General features: G+C 36.8%; 1 protein-coding gene across 1 annotated transcript; it reads left to right on the top strand.

Annotated features, from left to right (window-relative positions):
* Positions 1-11,994: 11,994 nt before the first annotated feature.
* On the top strand, positions 11,995-14,430 carry LOC104235957 (putative late blight resistance protein homolog R1A-10). The gene is made up of 4 exons (XM_070172757.1): positions 11,995-13,583; positions 13,670-13,804; positions 13,933-14,209; positions 14,344-14,430. Exons 1-4 carry the CDS (start codon positions 11,995-11,997, stop codon positions 14,428-14,430), a joined length of 2,088 nt encoding a protein of 695 aa, XP_070028858.1.
* The last annotated feature ends 2,861 nt before the right edge of the window (positions 14,431-17,291 follow it).

Raw genomic sequence — 17,291 nt, 5'->3', positions numbered from 1 at the left:
CTAGTTTTAAATTAGATTAAAAATAGGAGTACCTTTAGTTTGCCTTTAACATATATACCTCTTTTCTTAAAACAATTTGAGGTGTGCCATGCTTAAAACTTATAATACACGACCCTCACGACATTAGATCAAGAGCTAATCATTTTAGAAAATAAGTCGAGGTGCACCATACGCAAACAAAATCCATAATCTATAGCCCTCATATAAATACAAAATTAGTATAGAAATGCCTTAATTTTTCATAGTTTGCTTTAGGCGCATTAATTAAATAATTATCATAGCTACGGGTACGGTTCCCGTGACGTAGTCGTGACGCTTAATTACTAAATCCGGGTGTACATTTCATGTGACCCAATTTCAATTTCTCAACAATGTTAAATAAAGCGTGTTGCGAATCACGGGTGCATTTCATGTAGCGTGGTTTACGATGTGTTTTAAATGACATTGAATCTTCCTAAAAGCAGTTTAAGTTAATTAAAAGTGGTTATAAAGCTAAAAATGCACAATAGGTTTTAAAACATATAATAAATCGGATAGTAGGCCAATTTTAATAGTTTAATCGACTATGCTCGAACCACGGAACCCGGGAATGCCTATCACCTTCTCCCGGGTTAACAGAATTACTTATCTAGAATTTCTGGTTTCGCAGACTTTTAAATAAAGTCGATTTTCCTCGATTTGGGATTTAAAATAAATCGGTGACTTGGGACACCAAATAAACTATTCCAAGTGGCGACTCTTAAATAAATTAATTAAATAATCTCATTTCGAATAATGTCATTTTAATTGGAAAAACTCCCTTATATCCCCCCTTTGGGTGGTAAAAAGGAGGTGTGACATGACCCGCACTCATAACCCCTTAACCCGGGCCCTAATGGGCCGAATCTAATTTAATTTAAAAAGTTAAAAACTAATAAATGATAAAAATTTCAAACTTTATACATATATACGAACTTGAAATTACTACATGTCCTTGAAGCCAGTTAGAATAAAAATGAAAGAAAAACCATACTTTATTAACATTAAAACTTGAGAAAGATATGAAATTCGAATATTTCTATAACTAATAGTCTAAAATATATGGAATTCGCCTAATTTGACAAGACGTCTCATAGTGTGTGGTACTATATTCTTTCTTCAATGTTTGAATTCAAGTTTTTGTCACTTATTTGAATATATATGTGGGCTGGTCCGGCTCGGTTGACCCGTTGGTCAAGTACCGGTTCAGTGGGTCAAAATATTATAACCCGGTCCAGACCCCTTAATTTAATGGGTTGGTCCAGTTAGGATTTTGTGGGTCATGAGCCGGTTAAAGGGTTAAGGTTATATGGGCCGATTCGTGGTCAATTTGACAGGTCTAACTAAGTTACACAAAAGTTAATTATACATAATTTTAAAATACAAACCAAACATTAAATTATCTTATACCAAATTATATACCATAATTATTTATACATATCAGTCAAACCAAACGACTCCTCGGTCTTGAACCAAATAAAAACAAAAGTAAGTGTACAACTGGCGGATCCGACAAACCGGACGCAGAATAATAAGTAAATAGAAAAGATTAAAGAATAACTAAATTGACGTGTGAATTAATAAAGGTTGACAGAAGGAATAATTAAAACAAAACAGAGGAATAACGAAAGTTTGAAAGATTACACCCCAACTTTGCTTTAATAGCAAAATCCCTCTTCAGCTTTATAAAATAGACATTCTCCCCCTCACAGTTCTATAAATCTGTGAAAGCCTATTCCTTCTTTCCCGATTCGCACAGTTCTATTTCTATAAGTCAGTCAATGACTTTTCCTACTTTATCAGCTCGCGTCTTTCGTCGCACAGTTCTAATTCAAGCATATATGCTCATGAAACCAATCTTTTAAATAAACTTCCAAGCTGGTCTAATTTGGAAAATTCAGGTGAGAGTTATCTTTAACACAATTAAATTTGGTATATTTTCCTTAATTTAAAAGATATTAAGACCCGTTTTTTTATATTAAGATTAAAATTTCTCTTAATAATACATATATCATTAAGATATTGTATCTATATCTCAACACTAAATTTAAATTTGGTGTTTTCTTGCTCCAATGGAACACAAATTCTTGCACTACTATAGTGCGTGAATAGTGTCGCACCAAATTTGGTACAACACTATTCATCAACATCAAATTTAATTTATTATTATTTTATTCATCTTTTTATTTTTTTGGACTTTTAATTTATCATATATTGTGTATATAATTAATTTTTATATTAAGATCTTTATAATTTTAATTTTTTTGATATATTAACTTTTGTATATATTATATTGAGGACGAGCGTGATCTTAATGCACCAATTGAAGATGCACGTGAATGTCTAGCTCCTACGGTAGAAATGGCAGTAGATGAAGATCACCGATTTGAACAATTTTTAGCTCGACACAAAAAAATTCAGGATAAAGATGCGCATTTTGGCACTTCGTAATGCATTAATAGAGCATTTATGGGAGAATAGAGACGAAAGTTGAATATTTATGTGGTACTTAAATTAAATTTGACTATGATGTAATATTTATTTAATTATTTTATCAATGATTTCACTTTTAGTTGATTTATCCTTTAAAATAATTTTGTAATAAATGATTATATAAGTGGTGAATGTGAATTATATGTGATGAATATGGAAAAAAGAAAAAAAGATAGAATTTGTTTGAAGGAAATAAAAAATGAAATTTAAATAGAAGATAATAATATAATATAAAAGAGAGGGAAGAAATATTTTTTTTGGTGTAAAAAATGGTATAATGGTTGGAGTAAATTTGGTGTTACACCATTTTGGTGTGAAATTTGGTGTTAGGGTTGGAGATGGTCTTAATAGTAAATATTATATCCACATTCATGTTAGAGAAAATATAACTACATGGTAGTTGAATATGGCGGTGGTCAGTAATGAATGTTATAAGGTGATGACTAGTGGTTGGTGGAGAAGGTTGGAAATGGTGGTAGTGCAGTGATGGCTGATGCTGTTTGTCCCAATCCGAAGGTGGAAGTGGTTGGTTGTGATGGTTATATACTGAGTGATTATAGTGACGGAGAGGGTTTTGGTGGTGGTTGTGAGTGTGAGGTGGTCTGGTGGTGGAGGCCGATGGTGGTGAGTAGTGGTAAAAGTGATTGATGGTGGTAGTTAACCGTAGAGGTGGTTGGTATGCGTTGGTCTCTTTTCGCCTTCTTGTGCCGAGGGTCAATCGGAAACAACTTTTCTACCCCGGGAAGGGGTAAAGTCTGTAAAAATACTATTCTTCCCAGATCCCACTTATGAAATTATTCTAAGTTGTTATAGGTTGTGGAGGTACTGGTAGTGTAGGTGGTTGGTGGCGGTGTTTGTGGGTGACTGGTGGTAATTGGTGGTTGTAATAAAAAGAGTAGTAGTAAATATTAAATTATGGTTTGGTCAGCACAAGTTTAAGGATTAATGTGTAATAGTAAATTACTGTAAACATGAAATTCTATATAGTATTGGAATGTTACATAAATCTATGCAAAAATATCCTTCACCAAAATTTAGTTTAATTTTTGAGAAGCCAACATGAAAAAAAAATTAATGCATAGGACAACATCAAATATCTAATTTCCTGGTGGTTGAGCAATAAGCATGTCATCAATTAACTAGTAGCTGAAGAACTTGCACAAATTAACATTCTAGGTACATTGTGCATGTCAAATAGGGATCATAATAGGTAGTGATTCAACTGAACCAATAATTTGAAGTACGTGATATTTATCAAGACGATATAAGTGTAGGAAGCTGGGAATTAAATGCTTTAACACTGATGACTCCTGCATTTTTACTATTTAATGCTTGCAATGGTTCAGTAAAAGTTCTGAAGCTAAAGTTCCTTCATTCCTTATGATTTCCAGCTCAGAGACGGTCTTGGAGAAATATGTCGGTCGACCCCATTGATATTCGTGATACTATACGCATTCTGCAACGGATTGAAAACGAGCATCACTGAACGGGTAGTGAAAAGATTCGAATAAAGGCTGTTAAGACGGAGCTATGGTTTCTGGGTACATTTCTCTGCATAAATCATGACGTGCTGCAAAAAGACATTCGAGGTTTCATGGATGATACAAGAGCTCAATTCCAATCTGATTACAATATCATGTTGGGTGGAAAAGAGCCTCATAACTTTGACTGTAACTGCTCTAATGTTCTAGCAAAGATTCAGCAATACAAGCAGAGTACTACCAGAACTAATTTTTCTAATCTAGAAATTTCAAGTGCTAGTCCTCAAGAAGTTCATGGACATCGTTGTGCAGAATCTCAAGGATCTGCTAATTGTTCGCCTTGGCAAGCCACCTGATATGGTGTCCATCTCATTCAAATGAGTTGGTAGCCAATTTTGTTGACTTGGTTTGGTTTGGTAGCCAACCTTGTTGAATTTGTATAATTTGGTAGCCAATTTTATTGACTTGGTTTGGTTTGGTAGCCAACCTTGTTGAAATTGTGAAAAGGGTGTGTAAATTGTCAAATATATTAGGCTTTAGAGAGTGAGGTTTTAGCTATAAAAGGAGAGCTTTAACTCTCATTTCTACACACCAACAAAGAGAGAAAAGAGAGAGCAAGGTATTCCATAAACTATAAGAAAATAGTTTGTGAATAAAAATAGAGTGTGAGAGATATTGTAGTGAGGTGGAAAAAGCAAAAGAGTATTTATTTCTTTTGAGAGTGTAGTGGTCTTAGGAGTATTTTTTACTCGTTACTACACAGTGTAAAATTCCTCGCTATAGTGATATCAGTTGCTCTTCTTGGCCGTGGTTTTTTCCCTTATTCAGAAGGGTTTCCACGTAAAATCTTGGTGTCATTATTGCTGCATTTCTATTCTTGCTGATTTAACCATAACTTAGTGTTCTGCGTTTATCACTAATACCGTGAATACTATTTTTACGGGGTTTATTCCCAACAAGTGGTATCAGAGCCAAGGTTCTGTCTGAGTATGCTCTGTGGTTGCAGCACAGTCTGAACTTCCACATCAGAAAAGAATTACTTTGATCTCCTAATAAATAGTATTTGTATTTGTGATAAAGGATGGAAGCCAACACTAGTAGAAGATTTAATATAGAAGAGAGAGAAGAAATATTTTTTTTGGTGTAAAATATGGTATAATGGTTGGAGTAAATTTGGTGTTACACCATTTTGGTGTGAAATTTGGTGTTAGAGTTGGAGATGGTCTTAATAGTAAATATTATATCCACATTCATGTTAGAAAAAATATAACTACATGGTAGTTGAATATGGCGGTGGTCAGTAATGAATGTTATAAGGTGATGACTAATGGTTGGTGGAGAAGGTTGGAAATGGTGGTAGTGCAGTGATGGCTGATGCTGTTTGTCCCAATCCGAAGGTGGAAGTGGTTGGTTGTGATGGTTATGTACTGAGTGATTATAGTGACGGAGGAGGTTTTGGTGGTGGTTGTGAATGTGAGGTGGTCTGGTGGTAGAGGCCGATGGTGGTGAGTAGTGGTAAAAGTGATTGATGGTGGTAGTTAACCGTAGAGGTGGTTGGTATGCGTTGGTCTCTTTTCGTCTTCTTGTGCCGAGGGTCAATCGGAAACAACTTTTCTAACCCGGGAAGGGGTAAAGTCTGTAAAAATACTACCCTTCCCAGATCCTACTTATAGGATTATTCTAAGTTGTTGTTGGTTGTGGAGGTACTGATAGTGTAGGTGGTTGGTGGTGGTGCTTGTGGGTGACAGTGGTGGTAATTGGTGGTTGTAATAAAATGAGTAGTAGTAAATGTTAAATTATGGTTTGGTCAGCACAAGTTTGAGGATTAATGTGTAATAGTAAATTACTGTAAACATGAAATTCTATATAGTATTGGAATGTTACATAAATCTATGCAAAAAATATCCTTCACCAAAATTTAGTTTAATTTTTGAGAAGTCAACATGAAAAAAAAATTAATGCATAGGACAATATCAAATATCTAATTTCCTGGTGGTTGAGCAATAAGCATGTCATCAATTAACTTGTAGCTGAAGAACATGCACAAACTAACATTCTAGGTACATTGTGCATGTCAAATAGGGATCATAATAGGTAGTGATTCAACTGAACCAATAATTTGAAGTACGTGATCTTTATCAAGACGATATAAGTGTAGGAAGCTGGGAATTAAATGCTTTAACACTGATGACTCCTGCATTTTTACTATTTAATGCTTGCAATGGTTCAGTAAAAGTTCTGAAGCTAAAGTTCCTTCATTCCTTATGATTTCCAGCTCAGAGACGGTCTTGGAGAAATATGTCGGTCGACCCCATTGATATTCATGATCCTATACGCATTCTGCAATGGATTGAAAACGAGCATCACTGGACGGGTAGTGAAAAGATTCGAATAAAGGCTGTTAAGACGGAGCTATGGTTTCTGGGTACATTTCTCTGCATAAATCATGACGTGCTGCAAAAAGACATTCGAGGTTTCATGGAAGATACAAGAGCTCAATTTCAATCTGATTACAATATCATGTTGGGTGGAAAAGAGCCTCATAACTTTGACTGTAACTGCTCTAATGTTCTAGCAAAGATTCAGCAATACAAGCAGAGTACTACCAGAACTAATTTTTCTAATCTAGAAATTTCAAGTGCTAGTCCTCAAGAAGTTCATGGACATCGTTGTGCAGAATCTCAAGGATCTGCTAATTGTTCGCCTTGGCAAGCCACCTGATATGGTGTCCATCTCATTCAAATGAGTTGGTAGCCAATTTTGTTGACTTGGTTTGGTTTGGTAGCCAACCTTGTTGAATTTGTATAATTTGATAGCCAATTTTATTGACTTGGTTTGCTTTGGTAGCCAACCTTGTTGAAATTGTGAAAAGGGTGTGTAAATTGTCAAATATTGTAGGCTTTAGAGAGTGAGGTTTTAGCTATAAAAGGAGAGTTTTAACTCTCATTTCTACACACCAACAAAGAGAGAAAAGAGAGAGCAAGGTATTCCATAAACTATAAGAAAATAGTTTGTAAATAAAAATAGAGTGTGAGAGATATTGTAGTGAGGTGAAAAAAGCAAAAGAGTGTTTATTTCTTTTGAGAGTGTAGTGGTCTTAGGAGTATTTTTTACTCGTTACTACACAGTGTAAAATTCCTCGCTATAGTGATATCAGTTGTTCTTCTTGGCCGTGGATTTTTCCCTTATTCAGAAGGGTTTCCACGTAAAATCTTGGTGTCATTATTGTTGCATTTCTATTCTTGCTGATTTAACCATAACTTAGTGTTCTGCGTTTATCACTAATACCGTGAATACTATTTTTACGGGGTTTATTCCCAACAAGTGGTATCAGAGTCAAGGTTCTATCTGAGTATGCTCTGTGGTTGCAGCACAGTCTGAACTTCCACATCAGAAAAGAATTACTTTGATCTCCTAATAAATAGTATTTGTATTTGTGATAAACGATGGAAGCCAACACTAGTAGAAGATAATAATATAATATAGAAGAGAGAGAAGAAATATTGTTTTTTGGTGTAAAAAATGGTATAATGGTTGGAGTAAATTTGGTGTTACACCATTTTGGTGTGAAATTTAGTGTTAGGGTTGGAGATGGTCTTAAGAGTAAATATTATATCCACATTCATGTTAGAGAAAATATAACTACATGGTAGTTGAATATGGCGGTGGTCAGTAATGAATGTTATAAGGTGATGACTAGTGGTTGGTGGAGAAGGTTGGAAATGGTGGTAGTGCAGTGATGGCTGATGCTGTTTGTCCCAATCCGAAGGTGGAAGTGGTTGGTTGTGATGGTTATGTACTAAGTGATTATAGTGACGGAGGAGGTTTTGGTGGTGGTTGTGAGTGTGAGGTGGTCTGGTGGTAGAGGCCGATGGTGGTGAGTAGTGGTAAAAGTCATTGATGGTGGTAGTTAACCGTAGAGGTGGTTGGTATGCGTTGGTCTCTTTTCGTCTTCTTGTGCTGAGGGTCAATCGGAAACAATTTTTCTACCTCGAGAAAGAGTAAAGTCTGTAAAAATACTATCCTTCCTAGATCCCACTTATAGGATTATTCTAAGTTGTTGTAGGTTGTGGAGGTACTGGTAGTGTAGGTGGTTGGTGGCGGTGTTTGTGGGTGACAGTGCTGGTAATTGGTGGTTGTAATAAAAAGAGTAGTAGTAAATGTTAAATTATGGTTTGGTCAGCACAAGTTTAAGGATTAATGTGTAATAGTAAATTACTGTAAACATGAAATTCTATATAGTATTGGAATGTTACATAAATCTATGCAAAAATATCCTTCACCAAAATTTAGTTTAATTTTTGAGAAGTCAACATGAAAAAAAATTAATGCATAGGACAACATCAAATAACTAATTTCCTGGTGGTTGAGCAATAAGCATGTCATCAATTAACTTGTAGCTGAAGAACTTGCAGAAATTAACATTCTAGGTACATTGTGCATGTCAAATAGGGATCATAATAGGTAGTGATTCAACTAAACCAATAATTTGAAGTACGTGATATTTATCACGACGATATAAGTGTAGGAAGATGGGAATTAAATGCTTTAACACTGATGACTCCTGCATTTTTACTATTTAATGCTTGCAATGGTTCAGTAAAAGTTCTGAAGCTAAAGTTCCTTCATTCCTTATGATTTCCAGCTCAGAGACGGTCTTGGAGAAATATGTCGGTCGACCCCATTGATATTCGTGATCCTATACGCATTCTGCAACGGATTGAAAACGAGCATCACTGGACGGGTAGTGAAAAGATTCGAATAAAGGCTGTTAAGACGGAGCTATGGTTTCTGGGTACATTTCTCTGCATAAATCATGACGTGCTGCAAAAAGACATTCGAGGTTTCATGGATGATACAAGAGCTCAATTCCAATCTGATTACAATATCATGTTGGGTGGAAAAGAGCCTCATAACTTTGACTGTAACTGCTCTAATGTTCTAGCAAAGATTCAGCAATACAAGCAGAGTACTACCAGAACTAATTTTTCTAATCTAGAAATTTCAAGTGCTAGTCCTCAAGAAGTTCATGGACATCGTTGTGCAGAATCTCAAGGATCTGCTAATTGTTCGCCTTGGCAAGCCACCTGATATGGTGTCCATCTCATTCAAATGAGTTGGTAGCCAATTTTGTTGACTTGGTTTGGTTTGGTAGCCAACCTTGTTGAATTTGTATAATTTGGTAGCCAATTTTATTGACTTGGTTTGGTTTGGTAGCCAACCTTGTTGAAATTGTGAAAAGGGTGTGTAAATTGTCAAATATATTAGGCTTTAGAGAGTGAGGTTTTAGCTATAAAAGGAGAGCTTTAACTCTCATTTCTACACACCAACAAAGAGAGAAAAGAGAGAGCAAGGTATTCCATAAACTATAAGAAAATAGTTTGTGAATAAAAATAGAGTGTGAGAGATATTGTAGTGAGGTGGAAAAAGCAAAAGAGTATTTATTTCTTTTGAGAGTGTAGTGGTCTTAGGAGTATTTTTTACTCGTTACTACACAGTGTAAAATTCCTCGCTATAGTGATATCAGTTGTTCTTCTTGGCCGTGACTTTTTCCCTTATTCAGAAGGGTTTCCACGTAAAATCTTGGTGTCATTATTGCTGCATTTCTATTCTTGCTGATTTAACCATAACTTAGCGTTCTGCGTTTATCACTAATACCGTGAATACTATTTTTACGGGGTTTATTTCCAACAAGTGGTATCAGAGCCAATGTTCTGTCTGAGTATGCTCTGTGGTTGCAGCACAGTCTGAACTTCCACATCAGAAAAGAATTACTTTGATCTCCTAATAAATAGTATTTATATTTGTGATAAACGATGGAAGCCAACACTAGTAGAAGATAATAATATAATATAGAAAAGAGAGAAGAAATATTTTTTTTGGTGTAAAAAATGGTATAATGGTTGGAGTAAATTTGGTGTTACACCATTTTGGTGTGAAATTTGGTGTTAGGGTTGGAGATGGTCTTAATAGTTAATATTATATCCACATTCATGTTAGAGAAAATATAACTACATGGTAGTTGAATATGGCGGTGGTCAGTAATGAATGTTATAATGTGATGACTAGTGGTTGGTGGAGAAGGTTGGAAATGGTGGTAGTGCAGTGATGGCTGATGCTGTTTGTCCCAATCCGAAGGTGGAAGTGGTTGGTTGTGATGGTTATGTACTGAGTGATTATAGTGACGGATGAGGTTTTGGTGGTGGTTGTGAGTGTGAGGTGGTCTGGTGGTAGAGGCCGATGGTGGTGAGTAGTGGTAAAAGTGATTGATGGTGGTAGTTAACCGTAGAGGTGGTTGGTATGCGTTGGTCTCTTTTCGTCTTCTTGTGCCGAGGGTCAATCGGAAACAACTTTTCTACCCCGGGAAGGGGTAAAGTATGTAAAAATACTATCCTTCCCAGATCCCACTAATAGGATTATTCTAAGTTGTTGTAGGTTGTGGAGGTACTGGTAGTGTAGGTGGTTGGTGGCGGTGTTTGTGGGTGACAGTGCTGGTAATTGGTGGTTGTAATAAAAAGAGTAGTAGTAAATATTAAATTATGGTTTGGTCAGCACAAGTTTAAGGATTAATGTGTAATAGTAAATTACTGTAAACATGAAATTCTATATAGTATTGGAATGTTACATAAATCTATGCAAAAATATCCTTCACCAAAATTTAGTTTAATTTTTGAGAAGTCAACATGAAAAAAAAATTAATGCATAAGACAACATCAAATATTTAATTTCCTGGTGGTTGAGCAATAAGCATGTCATCAATTAACTTGTAGCTGAAGAACTTGCACAAATTAACATTCTAGGTACATTGTGCATGTCAAATAGGGATCATAATAGGTAGTGATTCAACTGAACCAATAATTTGAAGTACGTGATATTTATCAAGACGATATAAGTGTAGGAAGCTGGGAATTAAATGCTTTAACACTGATGACTCCTGCATTTTTACTATTTAATGCTTGCAATGGTTCAGTAAAAGTTCTGAAGCTAAAGTTCCTTCATTCCTTATGATTTCCAGCTCAGAGACGGTCTTGGAGAAATATGTCGGTCGACCCCATTGATATTCGTGATCCTATACGCATTCTGCAACGGATTGAAAACGAGCATCACTGGACGGGTAGTGAAAAGATTCGAATAAAGGCTGTTAAGACGGAGCTATGGTTTCTGGGTACATTTCTCTGCATAAATCATGACGTGCTGCAAAAAGACATTCGAGGTTTCATGGATGATACAAGAGCTCAATTCCAATCTGATTACAATATCATGTTGGGTGGAAAAGAGCCTCATAACTTTGACTGTAACTGCTCTAATGTTCTAGCAAAGATTCAGCAATACAAGCAGAGTACTACCAGAACTAATTTTTCTAATCTAGAAATTTCAAGTGCTAGTCCTCTGTCTTATGAACTTCTTGGGGAGTTCATGGACATCGTTGCGCAGAATCTCAAGGATCTGCTAATTGTTCGCCTTGGCAAGCCACCTGCCTTGCATGCTGAGTCACTGATGTATTTTCAAGTGAAGGATCAAATGGAAGTGGTCGAAAAGGAGTTGACAGCGCTCAAGAACTTTGTCTTCTTTCTGGGAAAACTATGCACTTCACAACTCCAAACCCGCTGGCAAACTTTCTCCCGTCATGTTGAATTTGTGGCTACCGTTGCAGCAATTATTTTCTTCTTGTATATGCCTAACCTCAAGGACAGCGAATCTGTTGCTGTAGAATTTACTGATTTGCTTTCTGATTTGCTGCGGAGAAGGATCAAGCCTATTGAGCCAGGGGTCCGCAACATCTATGCTGACGTCCTCAGAGATTTGAGGTCATCAAGCACTCCTCCCATGTCCTCAATTGAACCAGCAGCTGGATTCATCAACACTCTTCTGCACATTTCGACCGAATTAAGAGGGCTTTATACCTTCAATGCAGATCAAATGGAAACCCTTCCTGAGCAGCTTTAACACATTGAGAATTATTCTCAATGAGCTGGCATTGACATACAACATTCAGGATAAAATGAGGATCCATTTCTTCAGACGAGTCGAGATTTTGGTCATTGATGCTGGGCTTATTGTTTATTCATTGTACGATAGCAGCAAGAGCAAAGAAGACCGAAATCAAGACCTCTTTCTTTTGGCTGACAAGATTCAGCTTGTGAAGAATCAAATTTACCTTGACATCCGAGAGGGGATACAACCCCATTTGCCTAAGAATGATGTATTGGGCTTTTTTGTTTTCCTTCTGAACGGCTTGAAGGAGCTCCTTTCTAGCCATGCCGATTCACTTGCTTCTGTCCAGAATGAACTTGATGTGGTCCATGAGGAGCTTCAACTTCTCCAACCATTCCTAGAAGATGTAGCAAGACAACGCCATAATAAACCTGAAGAACTTCAAAATCTTGCTGAAAGAGTCATTGATAAGGCATATGAGGTTGAGTACATAGTTGATTCTTTTGTAGTGAGAGATATTCCTCATACTTATCTTACAGTATGGCTCTCAGAAATCATATGGGAGATTAAGCTTATCAAGACAGAGTTGACCAAATCCTCGGTAAAGAATATGACAATCGCTTCCTCTTCTGCCGATGAAGAATTGATAGGTTTTGACGATGTGAGGGAAACTATAAGAGGTCAACTAGTTCGAGTATCACCAGAGCTAGATGTTATTTCCATTGTCGGTATGGCTGGCACTGGTAAAACGACCCTTGCTCGAAGTTTTATCAAAAATGATTCTCATTTTGATTTCTGGGGAGAGTGTCGTGTATCTCAGGTATACACGCGGAAAGACTTGTTACTTTCCATTTTGAGTTCTAATTGTGACCCTACTGAAATTAGTAAAGAAGCTGATGATGAGTTAGCTGATAGACTACGGAAACTTTTATTGACAAAGAGATACCTTCTGATCATTGATGATGTATGGGAAGTAAAAGCATGGGATGATTTGATATTATGCTTTCCTGATGCTAGGAATGGTAGCAGAATCATTCTGACCACCAGACTTCAAAAAGTTGCTGTTTACGCTAAACGTGTTACTGAACCCCATTTCCTACGTCCTCTGAACGAGCAAGAAAGTTGGTTGTTATTGCAAAAAAGGGTATTTGGAAAAGAAATCTGCCCTGAACAGCTAAAGGAAGTTGGGGAAAAAATAGCAAAAAAGTGTGATGGGCTACCACTTTCCATTGTTTTAGTGGCTGGTCTTCTCACAAAGATGGACAGGACAGAAGGATGTTGGACGCAAATGGAATTAAGTTTCGGTGAACGAATCCAGGATGGAGCCAAGGATCTAGTAAAACTAAGTTACAATGATTTACCTTATAAATTGAAACCATGCTTTTTATATTTTGGAGCATTTTTGGAGGACAGAGAGATTTCAGTCTCAAAAGTGACATGCTTATGGATTTCTGAGGCATTCATAGAAAATGATGGGGAAAAGTGTTTGGAGGATATTGCAGAAGATTACTTAGATGATCTTATTGGGAGAAACCTCGTCATGGTGACTAAGAAGAGATCTATTGGGAAGAATAAAGCATGTCGTGTCCATGACTTAATGCTCGATTTTTGCAAGGAAAAGGCTGAGGAAGATAATTTCCTGTTGTGGCTGAAAAGGTATTTACCTCTTTATATGTTTCTCTAAGCTCTGATTAATTCGTACTTGATCTCGTTACTTATCCTGCTTAAATTCGCCGTTGCAGAGATCTAGATGCCAATCCTCCACATTTTTATTCTGAAAAGCCTGTGCACCGCGCTTATCATTTTGCTCTAATCAGGATGATCTTGCTGGGTGGAGGCCATCATGCTCACACGCTCGTTCAATATTATTCAGGGAGGTCAGTGATAATACTTGTTCTTCATTGGGACATGCCTCTATCATCTTTGGCAACTTCAAATTTCTCCGGGTGTTGGATTTGGAGTTTGATGATGTGAAATCTTTTCCCACTTAACTTAATCATCTGAGGTACCTTGCTGTTCAAACTACTGAGGATTCTATCCCGTCATCCAAAGAAAACCTTTGGAATCTTCAAACGTTCATAGTCAAAAGAAACGGAGGACACGTACTGTTGCCAGACACCCTTTGGAAGCTGAGTAAGTTGAGAAATGTAAGCATTAGTGACAGTGCTTTGTTTAATTTGCGTGGTGCACGAGAATCTCTTGATGAAAACCCCTCAAAGCTGGACAATTTGGCAACGCTTTCCTCAATATATGTTTCCAGGAAGGACAATATGGAGAGGATAGTAAGAAGAACGCCCAATCTTCGGAAGTTAAGATGTATTTTTGCCGATCCATGGGGTTGGGAAAAGAATGAAAATCGGTTCCCTGACTTGGACTCATTGTCTCAACTTGAAACACTAAAGGTGGTCTTCATCAGCATACCAGAGATAGGTCCGTCAATATTAAACTTTCCAATGAATCTCAAGAAATTGACATTATGCAAATTTCCTTTGCCGCCTGCTGAAATTTCAACCATTGCCAACCTTCTCAACCTTGAGGTACTTAAACTGCAACAAGTTGCCTTTGAAATGGATGAATGGGAAGTGCGAGACAATGAGTTCCCTCAGCTCAAATTCTTGGAACTAGAAAATCTCACTCTCTCAAAATGGGAAGTGTCTGATGAAGCCTTTTGTTGCCTTGAGAAACTGGTTTTGCATGGATGTTCACATCTCGAAGCAATCCCTGATTGTTTTGAGGACCAGGTTATTTGCAATACATTGAAGTAAAATCATGCAGTAAAGATTTTGCTGATTCGGTCGGGGATATCAAAGAAAAACGAGTTGAAAATGGTTACAAATGTGACGTTAAAGTCTTTGCTTAGCATTGGAATAATGAGGCTGCAAGTCTACAGCCTTCGGTTCATTTCCAAATCTGATTAAAGGTACAGTCTTGAGCAAATGCTGGTATTTATATCGCCTCATGTATACTCCCTTGAATATATTTCTTTACTGACTATATATATATATATATTCAAATTAAATTGCTTTCAATTAGTTGTCCTTGAAAACTCTTGTGAATAAAATTTCCTTACTTCTTTTTTGGATACTGCAGCTATTCTCTGTCGTTGTTGGTCATTGTTCTTTGGTTGGTTGCAGCGAGCTGCTGGTTGGTGCTATTTGTTGGTTGCTGATGTGAGGGTATTAGTTTCTGTCATTGCTGTTTTTGTGTTAATTTGTTTTTGCATTCAGATGTACTATTGTGGCCCATGGCAATAGTAGTCGTATGAGTTCTTTTTTAAACAAAATGAATCGATTAGTGCTTTTAAGATCTCAAATGTATGGATTGAAGAAAGTTGGTGATTTGTCATGATATTTATGGAGCTTCTTATTCCAATTATTATGTTCTTATACATGAGATTAGTACAACCCAGGGAGAACCATACCCAAAAGCTAACTATTAAGGTGAGAAGTACCAAGGCTATATAAATCTTATATCAGCACATTATAGTACCGATATGCGATTCAAGTCTCATATCTTGCAATAAACCATAACAAACCACCAGTGTGGATCACAAGCACAGAAGTGGCGGGTGGCTTTGATACCTTTGATATAACCCAAGAAGAACTATATCCCAAAAGCTAGCTATTGAGATAGGAGAGCCCAAGACTATGTAGACCACACATCAGTACATTATAATATCGATGTGGGACTCAAGCCCATACATTGCAATGGACCATAACAAATATAACTCTGCTCTAACCTGAGAATAGTACAATAGTTTAGGACAAAATTTACTTGTTGGCCGAAACTAATTACAATCGCTAGCAAAAAGTTGTTTTAAAAATGTATATTATATGTATGTATTATACATATATACAAAAAAAAAACTTGGCTATTATTTTCGGAAGATGCTAAAAATATATACTTCTACTTTTGTAATCTATTTGTATCTCCCATATCCATTTGCCCTTACCCCTTTTCCCAAACATATTCACGTTGACTTCTATATGTACGTGCAAATCTCATGTTCATATAAATATTTGTCCTGCTTTCATTTTCTAAAGTCGAAGAAGCACATAATGAGTTATATTTCTATAAATGATGGGATATTTATATGCCACGACCCCAAATTACAAGTGTTGTGACAACATCTATCATGATACTAGGCAAGCCGACAACTCAAAAATACTAACTTCTTTAAATCAAAATATACCGAAATAGGTTTAAGTAAATAAATTCTCGTAGAAATTGGAAGAAACACTACAACTCAATATTGAATCTTCCAAAATGCGGGTGTCACTGAGTACATGAGCATCTATACAATAACATAGTCTGATACACCGTCTAAGAAAGTAGAAGAGAATAAATAAAACTGAGTGATAGGGGAGGAGAGTCAAGGTCTGCGGACGCCAAGGTAGCTACCTCGAAAATCTCCGAATGACTGAAACTCCAAGATCAACAACCACCGTGCCCGAAAGTACCTGGATCTGCGCACGAAATGCATGGTGTAGCGTGAGTACAACCAACTCAATAAGTAACAAGTCTAACTTGTGGGCTGAAAGCAGTGACGAGCCCAACAATACAGTAAAAGTACAAAGTTTAACAATACAGAAAATATAGACATGCTTCCAGGTTCAACAGTTAAGTTCAACACTGATAAAATATGCCAAGTGTGACTGATAAGAGGAATATGATATATCTACATCTACATACCAATATGAATATCGTTTGTGATGCAACACAATAAAACCTCAAGTATTCACACTCTCAGAGCACTCAATCTGACTGTCTCAATTCTCGCCCGTCACACTCAGTCACTCAGCATTGTACAGGACCTGCTGCGGCGTGCAGCCCGATCCACATATAGCCCTAAGACCTATAGCGGCGCACAACCGATCCACATATAGCCATAAGTCTTGTTGCGCGTGCAACTCGATCTGCATATATACAGACATAAGGCTTGTTGCGGCATGCAACCTGATCCACATATATATAGTCATAAGGCTTGTTGCGGCATGCAAACCGATCGACATATATATAGCCATAAGGCTTGTTGCAGCGTGCAACCCGATCCACATATATATCTCTCCCAATACGACACTCAGACCCCAACTCAGTCATCAATCTCTCCAGTCTCTCGGGCTCACAAATCTCATGCCAACTAGCCCAAATAATGATATATTACAAAAAATATTAGTAACAGAGACTGAGATATGATATGTAAATAATGGATGCGACTGAGTACAAAATTGCCATCTAAGAAATAATTCAACAGCAGAAATGACCACAGTGGGTCTCAACGGGATAAACATATACCCTAACATGATTTCAGACATGAATCGGTAGCTCAATTACTCTAACACATAGAGGTCACATGAATGGCTA

This window comes from Nicotiana sylvestris, chromosome 4, assembly GCF_000393655.2.
Source record: "Nicotiana sylvestris chromosome 4, ASM39365v2, whole genome shotgun sequence".
NCBI classification, from domain to species: domain Eukaryota; kingdom Viridiplantae; phylum Streptophyta; class Magnoliopsida; order Solanales; family Solanaceae; genus Nicotiana; species Nicotiana sylvestris.
Note: the sequence above shows the minus strand (reverse complement) of the source record. Positions and strands in the feature narration are given on the sequence as shown.